The following is a 20322-nucleotide window of genomic DNA, read 5'->3' as shown; positions in this document are numbered from 1 at the left end:
GGATCTCCATGTCGGGCTCCTGGCACTTCGTGGGGAAGATGTCTGAGCTCCTGACACCCCACAGCGAGGGCTGGCTGTAGAGTGTGGGCTTGTTTCCCAGGAGCCTGGGAACACAAAACTCCTCTAACACCACCAGACAGGACTCTTTCCCAAGTGCTTGCTCCCAGACAAAGCTGAGCCTGACCTGCTGAGATGTCGAAAAAGCTCTTTTAAAAACAGAAAACAAATCACATTTACATTCCTACCCCTGTACCTCCCATTTAAACGCCAGCCCCGCTCTGGCTGTAGCTTTTTTCTGTTACATCCACTTCTGTCTCCTGCTCCCCTTACTCTGTTGCTGCTAACCAAGAAACCTTTGTATTTCTCATTGCATTTAATTCCATAGCAACAGGTCGCTGCTGTCACAGCAGCTGCTGATTGCTTTTGAATTGTCTTTCAGGCAAGCTCCAGAATAAATACAAAAGAGCAGGTCTCTGCATGGCTCATATCAAAGCAAGCCTATTGCAAAGCCTCCCCAGCTGCTATTTAAAGTCCCAGAGTCCCATATAAAACCTAAATCAACAAAACTATAGGGGATTTCATTCACATCCTCGCCTCCTCTTTTCCCCCTCTCCTGCTCATCAAACAGTAATTTCTACCCTGAATTGGTTTCCCAAAGGGGTCTTTAATGAGCTTTTTCTATGGAGCCTAACACTCATTATCTACCCAGCTCGCATCAGCTAATGCTGCTGCCCACCCAGCTCCTGTGGGCAAGGGGACAGGTTCCCTGTCTCCTTTACAGCTCACCAATTCAGGCTCCAAATCTTTTCGAGACCCTGTGTAAGAGGGAAGGAAGTTTTGCTTTCCCAGCCCGACAGCCCCTGCTACAAGAAGAGGCAAATACAAAGTTGCCTGGTGCCAATTCGCTGCTCTGAGCAATGCTCCCAAAGTCCCAGCCCTGAGCACAGCTGGAGCTGCTGGTCTTGTAGGGAGGGAAAACCCTCCCAGAGTGTTCCCAGGGCAGGACTAGATCTCCCTGCTCCTCTGGGAGCTACTCTGGGATGGGGAGAGACGCACACGGAGAACAGGACAGGAGCCCCAGCTGGAAAGCACATTTCTCCTGTCAAAAGGCCCCTTTCTCGGGAGCTGCAGCAGCCAAGTGAAGGCAAATAAGGAAAACAGAAGCATGAATTCTTCTTGTCTTCCTTAGAAAATACTGGCTTTCCCTGCAGGAGTATGGCTGTGCCTGCATTGGGCCTCTCAACCTATTTGGCAGGTGTTGTTAGCACCGCAGACTTGCAAGTTCTCCTGAAATCATGGCATGAACAAACTGAGTTGAGAGCAGCTGTGGAACAGAGAGCCACATGATGTCCTCAGGACATGAGAAGCCCTGGACTTTATTCCCAGATCTACCATTAACCTTGGACAAGACACTTGACATTGTGCCTCAGTTTCCCAAGCACTGAAGCAATGATAATTACAGCCGGGCTGGTTGCTTTGGAGGCTGTTTGTGAACCACCCCACAGAGTGCCAACTCTGTTATTAGTCCTCGGCCCTGTTATTAGACCTAAATCCCGCTTACTTAAGAATGAAGACTCCTGTGAAAAACACACAAGCAGTTTCCCAGATCATCATTTTTATTAAAGTTCACAAGCAGCTGAAGGAAAAAAAAAAAAAAAAAAAAGACTAGAAGATGTAAATAAACGAACGTCATCCAGCGCATCGCAGACTGGCTGTGCAGAACGTGTGTTCTTCCCGGCAGAGACGGGCGCCCGCTGCTCTGAAAAGACCTTTGCTGTTTGAAGCTGTGTCAAGGCTTTTCATGGCATTGCATCATTCATCTGGCAAGGCTACAGCTCAGCCTCATCCAGGGGCAAGAGGCGAGCCCGGAGCATCTGGAGATCTGCTGTGCAGGGAAGCGGGATGCTGGAGCGGTGCAGGACCAGTCCTCGGCAGTGGCCAGCCCCAGAGAAGCCAGTCAGGAGCTGCACCCCGGTACTGACAGCTGAAATCCACGTGCCTTCCTCCAAAGCAAAATGAGGAATGGCTCAGGCTGACAGCTCTTGGATGCATAATCCCAAACACAGTTGGCAGCCAGTGTGCGTGGATAACCTGGGGCAGCCTCAGCTCAACTGCTGGCAGGAAGCATGCCGTCAGAAATGCTCACATCTCTCCAAGGAGAAGCCAGGATGTGGGGTGCAGAAGGAAGGAGGGAATCCCTCCCCAGCCCACCCTGCAGTGCTACCCTAACCCTCTTGCTCTCCCTCTGAGGCCTTGCTGGAGCCAAAGCGCCCCTTCCCAAGGCACGAGCGTTCCCCACCGCACCCCTTTTTCTGTTCCTTTGCTAATGAGAGCCTCACCCACACGCAGGGAAGTTCAGCAGACTGGCTCTGAGCATGCAGTGGGCTTTATCTGGGGAATATCTCGGCAGCAGTGCTGCTGCCTTGGCACACTAACAGAGCCCCGTGCTCTTTCCAGCAGCTGCGTGTGGGGAGCTACCCGGCCTCTGACCAAATCACAGCCGGCTACAGCAAGGTAAGGGGGAAAAAGAACTTAAAAGGCCCAAAGTACCGACCAAAAGGCATCCTGCCCTGTTTCATCACGGTACCTGGTGCTGCTGGCAGCCATTCCAAGCTCCTATGTTTTAATATTTCAATAGCCACTGCCTCCATGAAGTGGCCAGAGGATAGGGAGCCAGGTGCTCTCACCTTGTTCCCTTTAACACTTCCAAGTAACCCAAGCAGTATGCATTGCCAATGGCAAGTTCACTGCCTTAAAAAAACCCCATATTAGTATCTCTTAACCCCCCCAACTGAGTAACAAAAAGGGCTTCTCAGCCATGTTTGCTGAGGGATGCAGCCTCCATCTCTCCAGCACTGTTGGTCCAGCTGAGCCCACAAGCCATCCCTGTGCCCCCTGTGCCCAGCCCGGCAAACCACTGCTCTCGGCTCCTTGCCATCCCTGCGCAGTGGCCAGTGACCAGTGGTGGGGCTGGGTAGCCCTTGGTGACACCCTGGCATGATGCTGGCAGTGGGGCCCCAGCTGTGCCTCCCACTCCTGGTGTCAGGAAGGGATGTAGAAGTTGCCTCGGAGTCCTGTGCGGGAGGACAGAAGGGTCTCGATCACTGTGTTGGCTCCAGCCGCAAGAGAGGGGACGTGGACATGGCTCTGGCATCTGGGGAAGGAAAGAGAAAGCTCATTAACTACTGTGGTCCTCAGGTCAGAGCACACAGGGCACTCAGAGGAGAGGAGAGGAGAGGAGAGGAGAGGAGAGGAGAGGAGAGGAGAGGAGAGGAGAGGAGAGGAGAGAGGTCTTCATCTGGGGAGGGCTCAGAGCCAGGTAGGAAACTTCTGTGGACATGACAAGAGAATGAAAAGTTGAGGGAAAAGTTTTCTTTTTCTTTTTTTTTTTCCTTTTCTTTTTTTTTTTTTTTAGGGCAGGGAGGAGAGCCCAAGAACTGGAACAGACAAAACAAAAAGACCCTTTTTCTCTTTTTCCACAGGTTCCTCCAAAAACATCTGTATCACTGACATTTCCAAGGGGTTGATTAATACAGTCTGGGGCCAAGCTCAGACTGCACATGTTTCCATCTGCCCAGGGTTAGGAAAAGCCTGATTTTCATCGACTTTCCTCCCCAGGCCAGCCACTCCCTTCCAACACTGCCTGATAAACTGGCTTCAGAGACAACCAGCTACTTGGAAAGAGCAGCAGCGGCAGAAAAACTACAATCCCTGTTTATCCAGCCTTGCTATTATACACATGCAAATGGGTTTCCCTAGGAGCCACCGGGAGAAAGCAGCTGTGACTCTGTTCCGGCAACTCCAGCAGGGTTGCAACAGGTTGCAAGCAACCACCCACCCCAGCAGCACACAGGTGAGCAAGGAGCAGCCTCTAGGAGCCAGGAGATTATCCTGAGGTTCTTTGGGCTGTTGTTTGCAGGTACACAGGTCTTGGCATGGGAAGGTGCCTTTCTGTGAGCAGGGCTCCATGCATGAAGCCAGGAATGATGCAGGTTGCAAGGTGAAAGCACTGCTCCACGTGGAAGGGAGCCACACCAGGCATCTGTAAAAGTGTCTCTGCAAAAGGCTTGTTATCTAAAGCTGTAATATAATAACCAGGAAAAGCCACTGAATTGACCCAATTCTTAGTGTGAGTGTGGTATTGGAATACAGCTCAGAGCCTGGCACACGGCCTAAATCTTTGCAGGAGCTCTGGGGCCAAAGTTCAGCTTTTAGGTGCCATACCAGCCTCAAAACCCTTCAGCCCCAGTTGCTCAGCGCTCACCCAAAGGCAGGTGCCAGCTGCTGGTGCCACCCACAGCCCTCACGGGAGCTAAACGCACCAAAAGGCTCCAGAGGGAGCCACAAAATCAGCTCTGAGCTTCTGCATGTGTCCCAGGAATCAGTGCCCAGCCACCAGGCTCTGCTCCCTACAGCAAAGACTGAGAAAGGTCCTGCAGGAGCTAAAAAGCACCTAAATGGGAACCCCAGGGCAGGGGAACCCCTGGCTCCTTGCTTGCTTCTCCTGTTTGTCTTGAGATGGGAATTCCAACATCTCCACCCCAGGAGAGCATCTGAGGCTCAGGAGGCAGTGCAGAGGGATGCAGTGACTCCCCTTTCCAATTCACCTTCCCTGGCTGGACCAGGCAATCTGAAGTGACCATCCCACCCCCATCTGTGACTGCCCCATGAAAATGAGAATGTCACACAGGACAGATAGTCTGGAGAAGCCGCTTTAATGTGGAGACAGGCAGCTTGGAGAACCTGCTTCTGGTGCTGCCTGAAGTCACCTCTGGGGAGGTGTTGAGTTGTCCCCATCAATTGTCTCTGCACAGGAGTGTGACAAACCACCCACCATCCTCCCCCTGGCTGGGTTGTGCTTGTCTTTATCAACACAGAGAGTCTTTATTAGCTGAGTGCTCAGTGTTTTATTTCCCATTTGTAATGTTTTGCCTCCTGATGGCTCCACCACCACGGGTGGGAGGGGACGAGGCTTTCACATTTCATATTGCTAATCACACTTGATCCCTGGAATTAACTGTGGGTAATAAGCACTAAATTAGTGCCACACGGCCACCTTGGCAGCAGTGCTGGGACCTCTGCTGAAAGGTGCCCCGGCTCTAGCTGGGAAGGGTGAAGGCCATGCCCTCGAGGAAGCATTTCCAGCTGATCAGTTTTATGCTCTATATGAAAAGCAGGATGGGTGGTTTATGATCAACGTTTGTCAAGGACAGACTATTTGGTTTTCTGGGACCAGTTTATAGGCAGGAGGTTATTTTCCCCATGAGTACAAAGTACTGTCTCCTGCCGTGTGATTGCCCAGGCCTTTCCCTACCAGCCCACCTTGTCCTGCTCTGAGGGGTGGTCCCTCCTGAGTTTTTCCAGTGGAAGGGAGGCAGTTCAATAGGAACCTGGGCAGGTGCTGGCCAGCCTGCCTTCTGGGCACCCCTACTTGAAGAAGGATCCCATAGGGACCAAATCCAGGGTTTCAGCAGAGATCTTCCATGGTGGGAGCTGCAAACTAGAAAATCCCTCAGCCAGACCTGCAGAAGGACAATGGGGTAAACTGGATCATAGTCAAAGGATCTTATAGGCAGTGACCCCAGGTCCCAAGCCCAGTTTTGGCACAGATGCAGCCAGAACAGCCAAGGCAGGCACATGGGACGTGGCTGCTGCCGCACGGGCAGCATGTGCACATCAGGGACATTCAGTCACCCATCTTGGTGCTTTATGTACAGAGCTGTCACAGTGGCTCAGGCCATAACAATAACTTAGTAAAAAAAAACCAAAAAAATACCACTCTAGAAAAATCATGTGGACAGACATTCTTTCTGGCAAGAGCTTGTGTGTATTTTAAATACTTCTTTTAACCAAAGACTGGAGGCAAAGCCAAAAAAGCACATAAAACCCTCACACAGTGACTTTTCACCAGCTTTATTTGCAGTTCCTAGTTTTCTGTGCTTGTGTTAGGCTCCAGATTACAGGGGGGGAAAGAAGTATCGATACAACCCCCACAAAACTATTTATTAGGTCTGAACAACCCAAATATAGTATAGAGGAAAAAAGGTAGGAGAGGAAAGTAACATCACTGTGACTTTGAAGACTGTTTCTTATTCGGTGGCTGAGGAATCGACTCCCATCTCAAACTACTCCCTATTCCTACTCCCAGCCATGTGGCTGGTGTTGAGCTTTAATATTCAGACACATCTGCTACCAGAGAAAATTAATTTTCAGCTCTAGGATGGCTCTTAAAGGGAGGCCCCATTGACCTGAGCTGAAAATGATGGAGTCCTCACAGTCTTTGCTGCAATATTTAATAGCCGAGTGACAGTTAATTAGATTACTGAGCCACTGTGACAGATGCTAGGCAACGCCTGAGGAGGAGAATTTGGAAAGGCCATTATCTTCCAATGCTGGGAGCACTTTAAGATCTCATTTTAACCCTTTCCACTCTTGCCCTGCCCTCATGGTGGTCTAACCCATGTTAAAACCAGGTGTTTCACAAAGGCCAGCATAATGCCCTGGGTGATTTTTTTCCCACCTGAGAAAAGCAGGTGGTCACATTGGGCTAATGCCTGGCAGAGGTGCCAGGAACTCCTCCTGGGTTCCCATCTGGCATCAAAAGAGATGATCACTGGGAGGTGCCAGCAATTTCACCCACTGGGAGATTCCCAGGCGCACCAACCACACCAAGTGGAAAGCAGGGAAGTGAGAGGGTGTCAGAGGGTTTGCGTAGCATTCTTTTCTCCCTGTATTAAGTGAAGTGGATTTTTGATGAGTCTGTGGAAGAATTTCCCTTGCCACAGTCCCCGCTTTCCAAATAAAACTGTAAGTGAAGCTTGTCAATCCCACACCCATACGTGAGGGTTTCCCAGCTCCTTCATCTGGCTGGGATGTAGGCTCCAAGCCCTCCAAGGCAGGGCTATGTGTGCTGCTGGCACTGAGAAACCTGCACACTGAGCTAGCAGAGGTGTTACAGACTTCCTGGGAAGGTGATGCTATCCAAGTGTTGCCTGTATCACTATCTGCTTTCACAGAGCAAATTGAGAAGAGTTTTTGGGCTGCATCTCAGCACAGGTTGGTGAGGACATGCAAAGAGCCCTGTGGAGCCACACTGACAATCAAAAGGGCAACCAAACATCCCACTGGAGAGGAAAGAGGAGGAATCAGCAGCCCTGTCCCAGGGACACTGCAGCAGCACCTTCCCTGAGCAAGAGAAAACTGGAGCACCAGAATGAGACACGACATCATGGGTTTCCACCAACTTTCTTATTCTCACACAACCCAAAACACTGATAAACACATTCTTCTTCTGGTTACAAAACCCCTTCCCTCCCACTCAGGTCTGACACAGAAGTCTCAGAAGTTCTGATTTAACAAGCAACAGTTTGGATGATAAATAAACACCAAGACCATCAAATGCACCGTGGCTTCTGCGCTTTTGCTTCTGCTACCCACTGAAGTGTAAATACAGAGCATAAAAAGAGAAACAGGACTTGCTGACATTCCAAGGGTCACTTGCCTACATATTCATCATTTCTAAATACACCACCCAGAAAATCAGCAAAAATATCAAACTACTGAGACATTTCCAAAGCACTTGTTGCCCTGGTATCTCCCAGGACTCACATGCAAGTGTTTTTAGAAACCTTAACTCCCTCAACTGCATGGGAACAGGATGTACTCCATGGTGAGAGCAGGTGTGGACACATCTGCCCACCCCCCACCTACAGAAGGGTGATGCTGGCACATCCAGCTATCTTGGAGCAGAAGGAGAGGAGCCCCAACCACCTATGTAGATGTATCTCTTAAGATACTGGGGAGGATCATCTGGAAATCAGAGAACCCTGGGAGCTAGCTAGACTTACAGCACTGCAGAGCTGGCTATTCTCTCCTGGCTCTGCATCCCACTTTTAAATGCTCCCTTCCCATAAAATAACCTCATGAGCAACCTGGAACCTATGGCTTCAGCATGGGGTGTGGAGATGCAATTGAGGCAAGATAGCAATGTTCAGTTTAAGAGGAGGAGACCCTTACCTTTATTGACCTCCTGGAAACAAGCCCCCAAGCCCTGCCTCTCATCATGAGGGCAAGTGCTTCCAGGTGCTGACAAAAGCCGTGGGGATGAGTGAGTAAGGCACCGTGGTGATACAGTTCCACGTGTCTGATGTAGGGTCATAGCAGTCCAGCGTTTTGCATCTCTGAGTGCCAAAGTAACCTCCTACCACGTAGAGTTTATTCCCCGAGGCCAAGGCATGGCAGGACATGCGCTTGGCTGTCATGTCCCCGATGCGTGTCCACTGGTCGGTCTCGCAGTCGAAGCGGTAGGCGGAGGCTGCCGTGAACTCTGTGTCTCCTCCCATGATGAAAATCTGGCTGCCCAGGACAGCGGCCGCTGTGTAGCGCCAGGGCTGCGGGCACTCGGCCTTGATCATCCATCGGTTCTCAGCTGGATCATAGCACTGGACTTTGGAGACCATGTCTCGGTGGATGCTGGTCCCACCAAAGACAAAGAGCTTGAGCCTGGCACTCACCACCGCGGCGTTGCTCACTCCATCTCTCAACGGAGCCACCATCGTCCATTTGTTGGATATGGGGTCGTACTTCTCTACTTGCTTCAAGGAAACAGAAGGAGATGCAGGGAAGACTCCAGCTACTGCAGTGTGTCCACCAACCACATACAGGCAGTTTTCCAATTCGGCCGAGCCATGCCCAAACCGAGCAATTAGCATCGGGGCAGCTTTGGACCATTCCTCATGCACGGTGTCATACACCCAAACATCTTTGGAGACCCCGTTCTCTGAGCCCCTGCCTCCAGTGATGTACACTTTGCAGCCAATGGCACAGGCACTAAATTCCTTCCGTGGACTCGGCAGGTCTGCTTTGGGAATAATTTCCTTTGCTTTGTGATCCACTTGGTAGATCTTATCACACATGAAGGTCTGTCCGCCCAGGATCAGCAAGGTGTGCCCAGCTTTGCGAGGCCTGGCACAGGGGCTGGTGACCACCCCATCATTCTGGAGGATCTTCTTCTTGCACTGAATAGCTTCATCCAGGACAAGCTTGTTCCTTTCATCCACCATGATCAAGTCCTCGCAAGCCAAGGCTTCCTTCAGGCATTCGGAAGGAAGCAAAGCCAGACGAACATTCCTAAGAAGTTCTGGGAGATAAGCCTTCCGCTCATCCAGATCGTATTTCACCCACTGCATGACAGCCTTAAAGACCTTTTCTTCATCCTCAATTTCCAGCTCATCACTAGAGATGAGGTCCAGCAAAGTGTCCTTGGAAAGGTTGTTGAAGTCCTCACTCTTGTGAACAGTCTCAAAGTTGACCAGGCACATCCTCCAGGAGAGCTCATAGAGCCGCCGGCACTGATGAGCATCCGAGAGCAGCATCATGCCCAGGCAGTTGGAAGGGTAGAGGTTCTTCTCCAGGAACTCAGCTGCTGCATCTCGGACGTCATGGAACTGCAGCATGTCCCCAGCCTCCAGGAGAGACTCTGCATTCTCCTCATTGATAATGATCCGAGAAGAGTAAGCGAAGTCCAGCAGTAGCTCCAGCACCTCCGGGTGGAGGCTGTCATGGAAGTTCACCTCGTCATCCAGGCTCTCCCGGAGGCCGTTGCTAAACATGGCCTCGAAGTACCTGCTGGAAGCAGCCAGAACTGCCCGATGGCATGGGAATGACCTGTTCCCTGCCCAAAGAGTGACATCGGTGAACATGCAGTGCTTCCGCAGGGTGTTCAGGTGGGACAAGACGCAGTCTGGGTGGGAGGCCTTGTGAAAAAGCAGGATGTTCATGGAGCCGGTGCTGGTGCGGGATTTACGGTTCTCGTGGACGCTGACAGACATGGTGGCAGAGCTCTTGCCTGCAGGGAAAAGAACAGAGAAATCATTATTCCCTTGTCCTTACTGATATAAGGTATGGAGAACACATGCATTCGCTATCCAACCCTGGTACACTGCCAGTGGACCTCGGAGGTGAAGCACCAGATGACATCCCTGTGGCTCCTTCTCCGTGGCTGCTCCTGCACCCTGCCTTGCAAAGCCCTTTCCTCCTGCACCCTCACATCCTCCAAAAAATTTAACTCCGGCCGAGCAGGGTGGGAAGGCAGAGCAGGGTGAAGGGGGAAATTCTGCTTTGGTTTCAACAAAGGAGCAACAAAGTGAGGCAATCAAACCTCAAACTTGGTGGTAGATTGTTTCAACAGCCCCCAGAGGGTATTGGCAAACCGCAGAAGAGTTATTTTTCCTTAGAAAACAGCATCTAGAGAGCAGACTATCCAGGATAAAGGGCATCGGTCTGCTCCTGGCTCAGCAGAAATCAAGTTTGGCTTCTGATTTTCATGTAGATTACTGCAAGTTTAGGAAAGGCAATTGCTACAGGTTTTATTTACAGAATATTAAATTACCAGCACAATCCAAAAGTTTTGAACAAATTTTACCAAACACATTTGTTGCACTTTTTGATGATAAAACTTACCAGACACCTCATGTGACTTAAACATTTTTCAGGACAGATTCTCATCAGAATAAGACAAAAGAAAGACATAAATTATACTTTTTACCAGACAGGCAGAATCAAACACAAGGTTTTTATTAGCTACTATTTCATTTAAGTGCTACCTGATACCAATCCTTGCCTGTAGAAGAAAACCCCTTTGGACTAATCAAATTAATACTACCTAGATGATAAAATCCAAGTCATTTACTCCAAAATACTTTAGCCATCTGTATTTTGTTCCCCGTGTAACTAAAGCAGACACACGCACAGCCCACTTTTACAGGAGAAAGTTAATAGAGAAGTTGTCCCGAGGTTTGAAAAATTAACCTGAAAAAAATCAAAATGGGGTCAACCTTCACTCCAGTCACTGAATTATTTAGATAGTCAGCTGGGGAAGAGTTTTTAGATGGGTTCTTTTTGATGTTGGTTGGATGGTTTTTTTTTTAACTTGCTCTTCACAGCCTGGGGTTTCTCAAGGGTCTTTTCACCCTGCAAACACAAGGTCTGCAGATGAGCCCTCTCCTCCCCAGCCAGGCTGAGCTCACCAGCACTGGGGGTCTTGGGGAAAACCCCAAAACGCCGAGAGAGTGGATGCAGCGCTCCCAGGCCACTGGCAGGTCACAGCCTTGACCTGGCAGTGACCGGGAGCTGCACAACCCTCCCACACTCCATGGGTGGATGACCTCAGGAGGAGGCAGATGGCCAGATAAGCTGCCTGACTCAGGCTCTGCTCATGAGCTTCCTGCCCCTGCTTCTCCAGCGCCTCCTAAAGAGTCCGAATTAGACAAACAGTTGTGGGCATGTTGCTCCTTCCCCACCCGCTGCCATGACTTATTGAGGTTGGTCTTCTCAAGGCCGCACTCATTCCTCAGGGCTGTGTCACACTCCAGAGTAAAGTTTCTGTGCTTCTCTGTGCAGAAGCAGCAGCTTGCCCAAGCAGCCACAAGTCCCACTCGGCCTCCGAGTCAGGGGCAGGAGCACTGACTCAGGTAATTAGGTGGGATATGTCCATGTCCATGGCCCAAACTCCTGCAGCCTGGGATAGAGGCTGACAAGCTCATTTCACCCGTGACTGGAGGCTGTGCAAAACCAAGGCTCCAAAACAGGAAGGAAAATGCTATTATAGAACAGCACTTTGAAGTGCATCCGAAAGAAATGTTTCCAACATCTACACCCAGAGTAGGAACAACCCTAATTTAAGAGGTTATATGGATTCCCATGTCAACGCCAAAGCGCAGAATACAAATGAAACATTTATGACTCTGCTAAAAGCTATTGATTTAGGTTCCTATTCCTACAACCTCAGAAACCATCCTGCCACTGCTACTGCTTTCTTTGCTCACAGCTCAGGTCAACTATTCAGTGTTAACCTTTGATTTGCTTATGCACAAAAAAAAAGAAGCAATTTATATAGGACAGCTATGGAAACAAACAGCAGGAAGGCAGCAATGATTTTTCTGACACTAAGATTAAATGCAACTACTCGGAGTGGAAGGAGCAGGGCATTTAGAAATTGAAATGTCTATATAAAAGCTGCAGCAAAGCCATTTCTTATATATACATCCACAAAGAGACATATACATATATCACACATGTGCACACAACACATATATATCAAATCTCAGGCTTCTAGCATCAAGTATCTATCCCAGGGAACTTGGAGGCAAATAATATTTCTATCCTACATGTATTGAACAATATCCAGGGAATAAATTGGCAGGTTGCAGTCCAGTCCTCAGCACTGCTCTTCCTATCACATTGTCCCTACAGGCACCAACTGATCCCTGGCGCAGCTGGAAGTGTGAAAGCTAAAGAGGCCACAGTCACAGCCCCTTTACTTGGCCTCTCCTGGAGCACAGTGTCAATGGTCACAGACAAGCAGGGCTAGACAGAACATTAAACTGAAACTAAAGCAGCCCCTGAACTCTGGGGTGCAGCCATCTCACCAGAAAGCCTTGCTTGTGGTTTTCAGCAACACCCAAACAGGTTTTTCTGAGGGCTTCTTGAATCCTGCCATAGCTAGGTACAAGCACAAAAAAAGTGGCAGATACTAATCCTTCCCCTCACAAACTCCCCTCACCGAATGTCTCAGTCTACCAGAGACCTTGGCATCCTCTCACCCATATCAGACAAACAGAAACTGCACGCAGCAGCTACTTCATCTGGCAGGCTTCTTCCAAAATGTAGCAGCTGACAAACCTCAGAAGCCTGTAGGCAAAGTGTCTTCTATGATTTCATGATGTGCACAAAAGTGCTTCGATTTAAGCCATGTTTAACTGCAGCGATGAGCAGGCTGGACCTGTGACATGTGCACTTCTCTGAAGCAGACGCATGCAGAGCACAATTTGGCCCCTACCACACTCCTTGCTTCCCTTACCCAACTACTGAGCTAAAGAGAAAAAGCAGAACCGCTCAGAATGAGGAGTATTTTACACAAAGCAACCTGTCAATGGCTCCTGCCAAGCTCCCACCTGCTCTGTGAGAGCCCGGGGGTTATCGGAGCTCCCAGCTGCATCTTCCATCATGCAGGAAGCTGTTACTGGAACAGCCGTGTCCACGGGAACAGCAGAAGGCATGACCTGAACAAACTGGGGCTTGGATTTCTCCATGCTGCATTCATTTTTTTTCCTTAGAAAGGCAGTTATTGAAAAAATAAGTATCTACTGCATAACCTTTTAAAGGGATCTTAGTGCACGCACAGGCAGATAATAATCCTTCTTCCATATGGATGAGGGCAGAGGGGCATCAGCTTTTTGACAGCTATCCAATGCTGTCTGCTGGCTGTAGTATTCCCCTGGCTGTCTGCAGCCTTTGTACAGCCAGGATGGGAAAGACAGGTTTTTTCCAGCAGAGCAAGATAAGGTTGCTTTGAAAATCCTTCCACTCATCCAGACAGGGCAGACAGGAATCCTGAAAGAGGGAAGGAGTTGGCCCAAGAAAAAAGACCCCTCAAATCTCAGCTCATGAAGAAAACACCCCAGCAGTCTCTCTGGACAGGACAAAGCAAAAGGGGAAAAACAAAAGCACAGAGCTGGCCAAACTCCCCACTCAAAGAACCCCAGCTCTCCTGTCTGAGTGCCTTTTGCTTCCTACAAACCACACCCCAGCAGAAGACTTTCCCTCCCAGGCTGACAGGTCACCCTGTCAGAGCCCTGCTGGAGTGGTCCTTTAGGAGAACCTCAGGAGACACTCTACCACCTCTTGAAAAACCCAAGCCCATCTTAGACAGATACTTTGAAGCTGTATCAGGCCCTGTCCCCTGTCACAGAAGAACTGCATGTGAGTGGACAGCTCAGAAAGGCTATTGATACATGAACTATATTTAGCCAGGCTTGGGGCTCCCCCTCCATCTCAAACCAGCAGGCTCTCCACAAATCTCCAATTTCATTCACCTTCAGGGAATCACCAGCTGAGATCCTGCTTGCTTTCAAGAGGACAAGATTTGAGAGTGATTAAGATGTTCCCCAGTCAGACTTCAGGGGATCAAGAATCATTTCTGCTTAGAAGGGCAAAACTACGTGGTTTATAAATGCTCTCCCAAGACCATAAAGGTTGTCTGAACACCAGCAAAGACCCCAAATCCCATGATCCGGAGCTGGCACTTTCTGTTTCGCCCATGAGAGAAGCAGCAAGCAGAACATGTTTCTTTCTCCCCCACTCAACCATGAACTATTTAAAGCTGTAAATAAGTAAATAAATAAGCAGCACGGTTCCCTGCTGGCTCAGCTCAGAAGACCTGGAAGAAGCTACTCACACTGCAGCAGTTTCATTCCCAAGCAGCCATATGGGCCCTCTATGCATGTGCTGCACTACAACCTACAGACACTCCTTCCAAACCAGAGCAGACCCACCTGGAATGGCCAGTGACAGCAGGCATAAGATTCATTTTTATTTTCTCTTCATCTCACAGTATCAACCCTGTGGGGTGAAACACTGTCTTGAATTCAGTCAAAGTTTAACTTCTCCCTGAAAGCAGTGGGATCAATTCTCTACTAATTAGTAATGTGCCTGCTCTCTCATCCCAAATACCTGTACTTTTCCAACGCTTTCATGGACTCCACCACCTGGTGCTTAGGCCAGCAGCGTTATCCCAGGCCAAAATTACTGCTATAGAACCAATTTCTCCCTTTTTACTGTAGAGAGTAGCAAACTAGAAACATAAAAGTCACCTACTGTGTTGTCTTCACAGGGAAGAGCTCCTTGCAAAACTGCTTAGGAGAAAGAGCAGTGAGGCAACACACTGTCAAACACAGAGCCAGATACAGCTGTGTTTCAGATGCAATTTCCCAGCACTGGAGACCATCAAAAGGTTTGAGAAAGGGCATCTGTTACATGCAGGCATTCACGTACTCAGAGGCAGCCTGAGCTTCAAAAGTGGAAAAAACCCAACAGAAACCAGGAAAGGATGGTGGGGGAGAAGAACAAGAAAGGGGAAGGAACAAATGTGAAGATGTTTTCAGATAATTTTCCTGTCCTTGCATATCACAGCAGACTGTCAGGTACACAGCTTGGAGCTGCTTGAAATGCTCAATACTAATAATGCCCTTCTGTCAAGAGTGCTTGAGATGAAAGGAATTAAAATTGCACCTGGCATTTAGTGCAGCACCACACTTGTTGAGTGTGGAGCCTGGGCTGCTGCCAGGTGGGCAGCACGGGACCTTCACTACATCATCTCCCAGGCATGCCCTCTGCTCTGGCACACTCCTGCATGCAGACTTTGCTCTCTAACAGGTTGGGTTCATCTCCAGCAATTCCGATGAATTTAGTGGTTTGCCTGTGTCAGCCAAATTTGTTCCTGTTCTCTTCAGGATGACTAACACAGCAAAGATGCAACTATGATTTTGCAGGGTGGAATTCAGACAACATAACTGCTGTGAATCAGAGGGTATCACTCTGGATTTGCCCTTCCTGACAAACTCATGATGTTTCACCAGGTTTGCAAACAGGCAAACAAAGGAAAGGCAGCTGACTCCATCCCCCCAGTGCAGAATTTCTGATCCTGCCCCAGCCTTTGAGAATGGGAAGCATCCTTATCATTTCTTCTCATTTTCTCACTTCCTAGTCTAGCCTGTACACCCTAGACAGAAAACAGAGAGACCACGTGAAAGGCTCCTTCTGTTGGCTCAGACAGAAACTGGGAGGTTTTCCAGGCCCAATTCTGTAGGCTCCAGGAATCAGATTGTCTGGAGAAGATCCGGGTGCATATCTGAACATTTTGAAACTCAGTCTCAGAAACTCAGTCTGAGTTTCATATCCCACTCATATCCTCATATCCCATTCTCAGTAGTACCCACCATTCCCCCTTTAAACCCATGCTCCACTCTGAGCCCAAAGCCACCACAAGAATCTACTGAATGCCACTTACTTGATAGAAAATCAAAACATTATTGTCAAGCTGAACCAATTAGTGAGGTTCTTGTTTTGTCTTGCAAAAGCACTGGTAAAAGGGGCTGTAGTGCCTCAAATCTATGACATGCACTCATCTGAGTCAAAGGCAACCATGCTCCAACCACAAAAAAATACCTGTAGGAAATGTTCTTTGCATGCAATACATGCAGTTCTAGTCACAAATCAGGCATTGGACTTGCTACTTTGCAGCTGAGATACTCCATAAACGTTCTCAAGCTACCTGTGACACAATCAAATAAAGTTCATGTTCACCACTAAGCACAGTGGCTTTGCTGTTCCTGGGAATACCACGCCCTCCTACAACCACTACCAAAATCGGGATAAATAATGCTTTTAGCCACAGTCCAGGCTCCAGACAATAGCTTTTCACTGCTACGCCTTAACCCCAGCGGATCTTTTCAGAGCCCATGATTCATTTCAGAGGCTGTGGTGGGGTTTTGTCCTTCCTGCTGCCCTCCAGCTCTGTTTGTGAATACATCCCATTCTGCCAGATCAATCACAGGCGCTTTGCAAAATGAATGGGGGCTGCAGAGGAGGCAAGCAAGTTCACAATCCCGTCTACCAAATTATACCCAAAAAAGCTCCAGAATGGGAACAGTCTACTTGATTGCAGTACCTAACCCAGCTCCATCTGGGCAGGATAAAGTCCTTTTCAAGCAAGCCAAACTTGCTAATGTGCTGCAAAGGCAAAAGGCCTTTGGTACTTCAAACACAGAGGAACCACACGCCACTTCCCAGGGAGAGTTTAGGAGATGAGATGTGGTATACATGAAATTAATGCCAGAATAACCACAGCAGCTGCTGACTCCAGAGATCTTATTCAGATCCTCCCACTCTCCCAGCTCTAAGGCTGGCAGAGCTGAGTGCTCCGGTGGCCAGGCTGACCAAAAGCCCTGTCATGGATGCTCACACCAAACAGGTCTGTCTGCCTGCCTGCTGTCAGGGCAGGATTTCAATTTTTGGCCTGGCCAGTTAAGCTGGGGTTTTGTTTTGCCTTCCCTATTCCCCTGCCAGGCAGGAGATCATGGTACAACTGCCAGGTTTGGTTTGCTCATTTGCAATTCTGGCTGGAGTTCAGAGCCATGGAGATGGGAGGCCCTCACGCCTCCTGAATGGATTAGCCCCCGATGCTGCTGGGCATGAGGGACAGCCACTCCCAACTGGATTGTAAAGCGCTGACAGATATTGAAGGGTTTGAGGCTGCAAGACAGGGCATTGCTTATTGCCCTCTGGCTCTGGACAGAAAGAACAAAAAAATCTCAGATTTTTCCATTTCAGTACTCACACAGCATCAAATCACACACTCAGCTTGCAAGTTCTGTGCCACTGTGGCATCCCTGCAGCAGCCCAGGCTGTCCCGGGCATCCCTGCAAGCAAACCAGAGTGATTGCCAGTGTGGTACAGTAATAAATTTGCCTCACCACAGTGTGACAGGCTATCATATAAAACTGGTAGTCTTTGCAAAGCCTAATGGTCAGTAAGCAGACAGTGGTTATGGGACATTCAACATTCCCAGGCTCCTCCAACGGGGGAAAGACAGAGCTGTCTGTTCTGGCTGGAGTGATACTAATAGTCACTATGGGGATATAAAGCTGATAAGCAAAGACAGAGCGATGTGATGGTGGTTAAAGGTCAGGCCAGGGGGCTTGGGGCAGCTTGTTACAGCTAAATGCTTCCTAGCCAGTATTCCTGCAGGCACTGTTTTCAGCAATGCCAGCTACACTCACTGCAATTCAACTACAGTCTGTGAAAGTGGGGAGTAAATCTACCCCTCAGTTCAAGTGCTGACACGGCTCAAAACCTGCCCCTTCCACGGTCCCTGAGCACAGTGAGCAGCTGTGGCTGCCACAGATACCCTGGGCCAGCTCTGCCTGTCCTGCTCCACCTACTCACACCCAAGCCAAGGCACTGCTCAACACTCTTTTGTAATACTGCCATTTCCTCTCCCCACCTTGCAACTCTGCCTGTCCTCTTCCACCTCCACAGATGGCCACATCCTGCCCTTCCTGTTTCACTCATCCACCTTCTAAGCATTGCCTAAAACCTCCTCTGGCTGCTCAGAAGGACCTGAACTCCTGCAGACTTTGGGGACAGTTGGTCACCACCACAGGGACAAAACAGCTATCACAATTCACACGTGCATACATACACATAGATATGCACACGCTCCTTATCTCCATCCCAGACCATGTCCAGCACGCCCTCCAGAGCTGGAGGAACCATACTCTGGATCAGACTCATGCTCATTTTCACACATTTGGAATACGTGTTATGCAACATCTTGTAATCTGTTCCACAAGCTGTCGCTTCACCAAATTTCTTTTGCCTTGTTTCTTCAAACCATTTTCAACTTGCCTTAACTCCTCTGCAAAAGCACATCTGAGACACCAACCTCTCTGCTTGAGTTACTTGAGCCTGCCCCAAACACAGCATGAGAGGATACTGCATTCTGCACACATACTGAGGCAGGAGGACTTCAGTAAACAAGCCTCAAATACTTGAGAAAATGAACAAGAAAGGAATGGGAAATTTAAGTTCTTCAGTGCTGAAGCTGGTTACAGTCTCCCATGTCCATATTATGGTGTAATTCTGCAACAATTTTCACTCTACTTTTAATCCTGAGAATCTCGCACCACCTCACACCTTCCTGCTGCAGAGCAGACTTCCACCTATGCCTCCTCCCCAAGTTCTTTACTTGGGCTTATCACAAAGATAAGCCAGAGCAGATGATTGGGGTTAAAGACACAAAAGAGACAAAATATGTTTTCAGATAAGATTTGATTCGAAGCAGAAAACAGGACCAGGAAAACAGAGAGGCCCCAGAAAGGGTCCTACAGCATTAAAGAGTCAGACTCTTTGAGAGATGGACAGAAAGTAAAACATACAGGAGAGCCCAGGGACAGAGACAAGAAAGTAGAGGAGAGCTCAGAACTCTGGACGGAGACTGTCACCAGAGCAGCTGAGCCAACAGCAGCAGCTGGCCACCACCAGAACACGTGGGCTGTGTTACACATCTCGGGTTGCTCCTAAGGTGAGTTCAATAAAAACAAGTGTCACAAGACACAGGAAGGAAGAAGGAAAGACAAGGGAAGTTGTCAAAGTATAAAGGTTACAGTGCTGCTTGTTTTCTTCTTGTGTCTCTGGATCTGTCCTGGAGAGGAAGAGGTACATTTGCAGGAAGGTTACAAAAGCCCACAGCACCCTGGCTAAGGAAATCACTCCAACAGATCACAAGAGAACACACGCAGAGATTGCCAGGAAAGGAAAACAGAGCAGTCATGACACTGGGGCTCTCCGCTGGAATAGTGTGAAACATTCAGCTATCTGCTTATTCAAGGCTGAGGGCAGATTTTCCAAGCACAGGTCTGGCTGGTCTAAGCCCGCCACCCCAACAACTACAAGTGGATAGACAAAGAAAATAAAGAAAAAAAAATTAGAAAACTCAACTACCAAACAGGCTTTAAACTTTTTTAAATGCAAAGGGGCCCGTGAGGACAGCACAGGGAGGGAGAACTATTTTTCTCCTCTGTCAGCTCAGCTCAGTCATTCACACAGACCTGCTCACTTCTCTAGACAGGCTTGTTCGAACCGATTTCATCAGAGGCCATGAAGCTGTGTCCCTTGGAGCACAGTTTTGAGACATATATATAGGGACGAGAGAGGAGGAAAAGAACAAAGCAAAAAGCAATGCCACTTTACTTTCACATTCACGGGATTAATAGCTGAAATAGCTGAGATTTAATATTTTTTAATTCTCTATTTTTATTTTTTTTTTCTTTAGAAGTGAAAAGTCCTTCCCACCTTAAACCTTTCCCTGCCGCTTCCTGCCTATGGAACACGATGCTCCAAACCCCGGCAAGTCCCGGGCCGGTACCGGGGGTAGCACCTGAGGTCCCTCCTGTCGGGAGGCCGGCACATCCCCGCCCCACGGCACCGAACCCCCGCAAACCCCTTGCTCGGAGGAGGTCTAGCAGCGGCGCGTAAACCCAAAGCTGGGGGGAAATCACTCACCGTCGCTTGGCCCAGCCGAAACCTCCGGGAGCCGCGAAGCCCCCAGCCCCGGGATGCAGGGATGCAGGGATGCAGGAGGCACGGCTGAAGCGCGGAGCGATGCGCGGCTCCCCGCGACCCCGGCGCGGCCCCGCGCGCTCCCCGCGCACAATGTACCCACCGGGCGGGACCGGCCGCGCGTGGGACCGCGGGGGCGGGGCCGCCTGCCGCCGCCGCCGCCAATCAGCGGGCGCCACTCCTGTGACGCGCCCTTCCGCCACGCCTCCTGCGGGAGCACCGACCAATAGGAGGGCGGGAGGGCCGCCTGTGGGCGGGGCGAAGGGAGATGGCTGTCCGCGGGCCGGAGGGCCGCCTTCCGCTGGGCCGGCCTTCCCGAGCTGCGGGCGCTGGGTCGGGGCCCCCGCCGGCTGCTCCGGAGCT

At 49.6% G+C, this 20322-nt stretch overlaps 1 protein-coding gene across 1 annotated transcript; it reads right to left on the bottom strand.

Annotated features, from left to right (window-relative positions):
- Nucleotides 1–1610: 1610 nt before the first annotated feature.
- On the bottom strand, nt 1611–20016 carry KLHL25 (kelch like family member 25). The gene is made up of 3 exons (XM_039557890.1): nt 19903–20016; nt 8017–9847; nt 1611–3154 (listed from the first exon to the last, which is right to left on the bottom strand). The coding sequence occupies exon 2, from the start codon at nt 9828–9830 to the stop codon at nt 8061–8063; it is 1770 nt and encodes a 589-aa protein (XP_039413824.1). The 5' UTR covers nt 9831–9847; nt 19903–20016; the 3' UTR covers nt 1611–3154; nt 8017–8060.
- Nucleotides 20017–20322: the final 306 nt, after the last annotated feature.

The sequence above is a fragment of the Corvus cornix genome, chromosome 10 (assembly GCF_000738735.6).
Source record: "Corvus cornix cornix isolate S_Up_H32 chromosome 10, ASM73873v5, whole genome shotgun sequence".
NCBI classification, from domain to species: domain Eukaryota; kingdom Metazoa; phylum Chordata; class Aves; order Passeriformes; family Corvidae; genus Corvus; species Corvus cornix.
The sequence above is the reverse complement of the archived record's forward strand: the minus strand, read 5'-3'. Positions and strand labels throughout refer to the sequence as shown.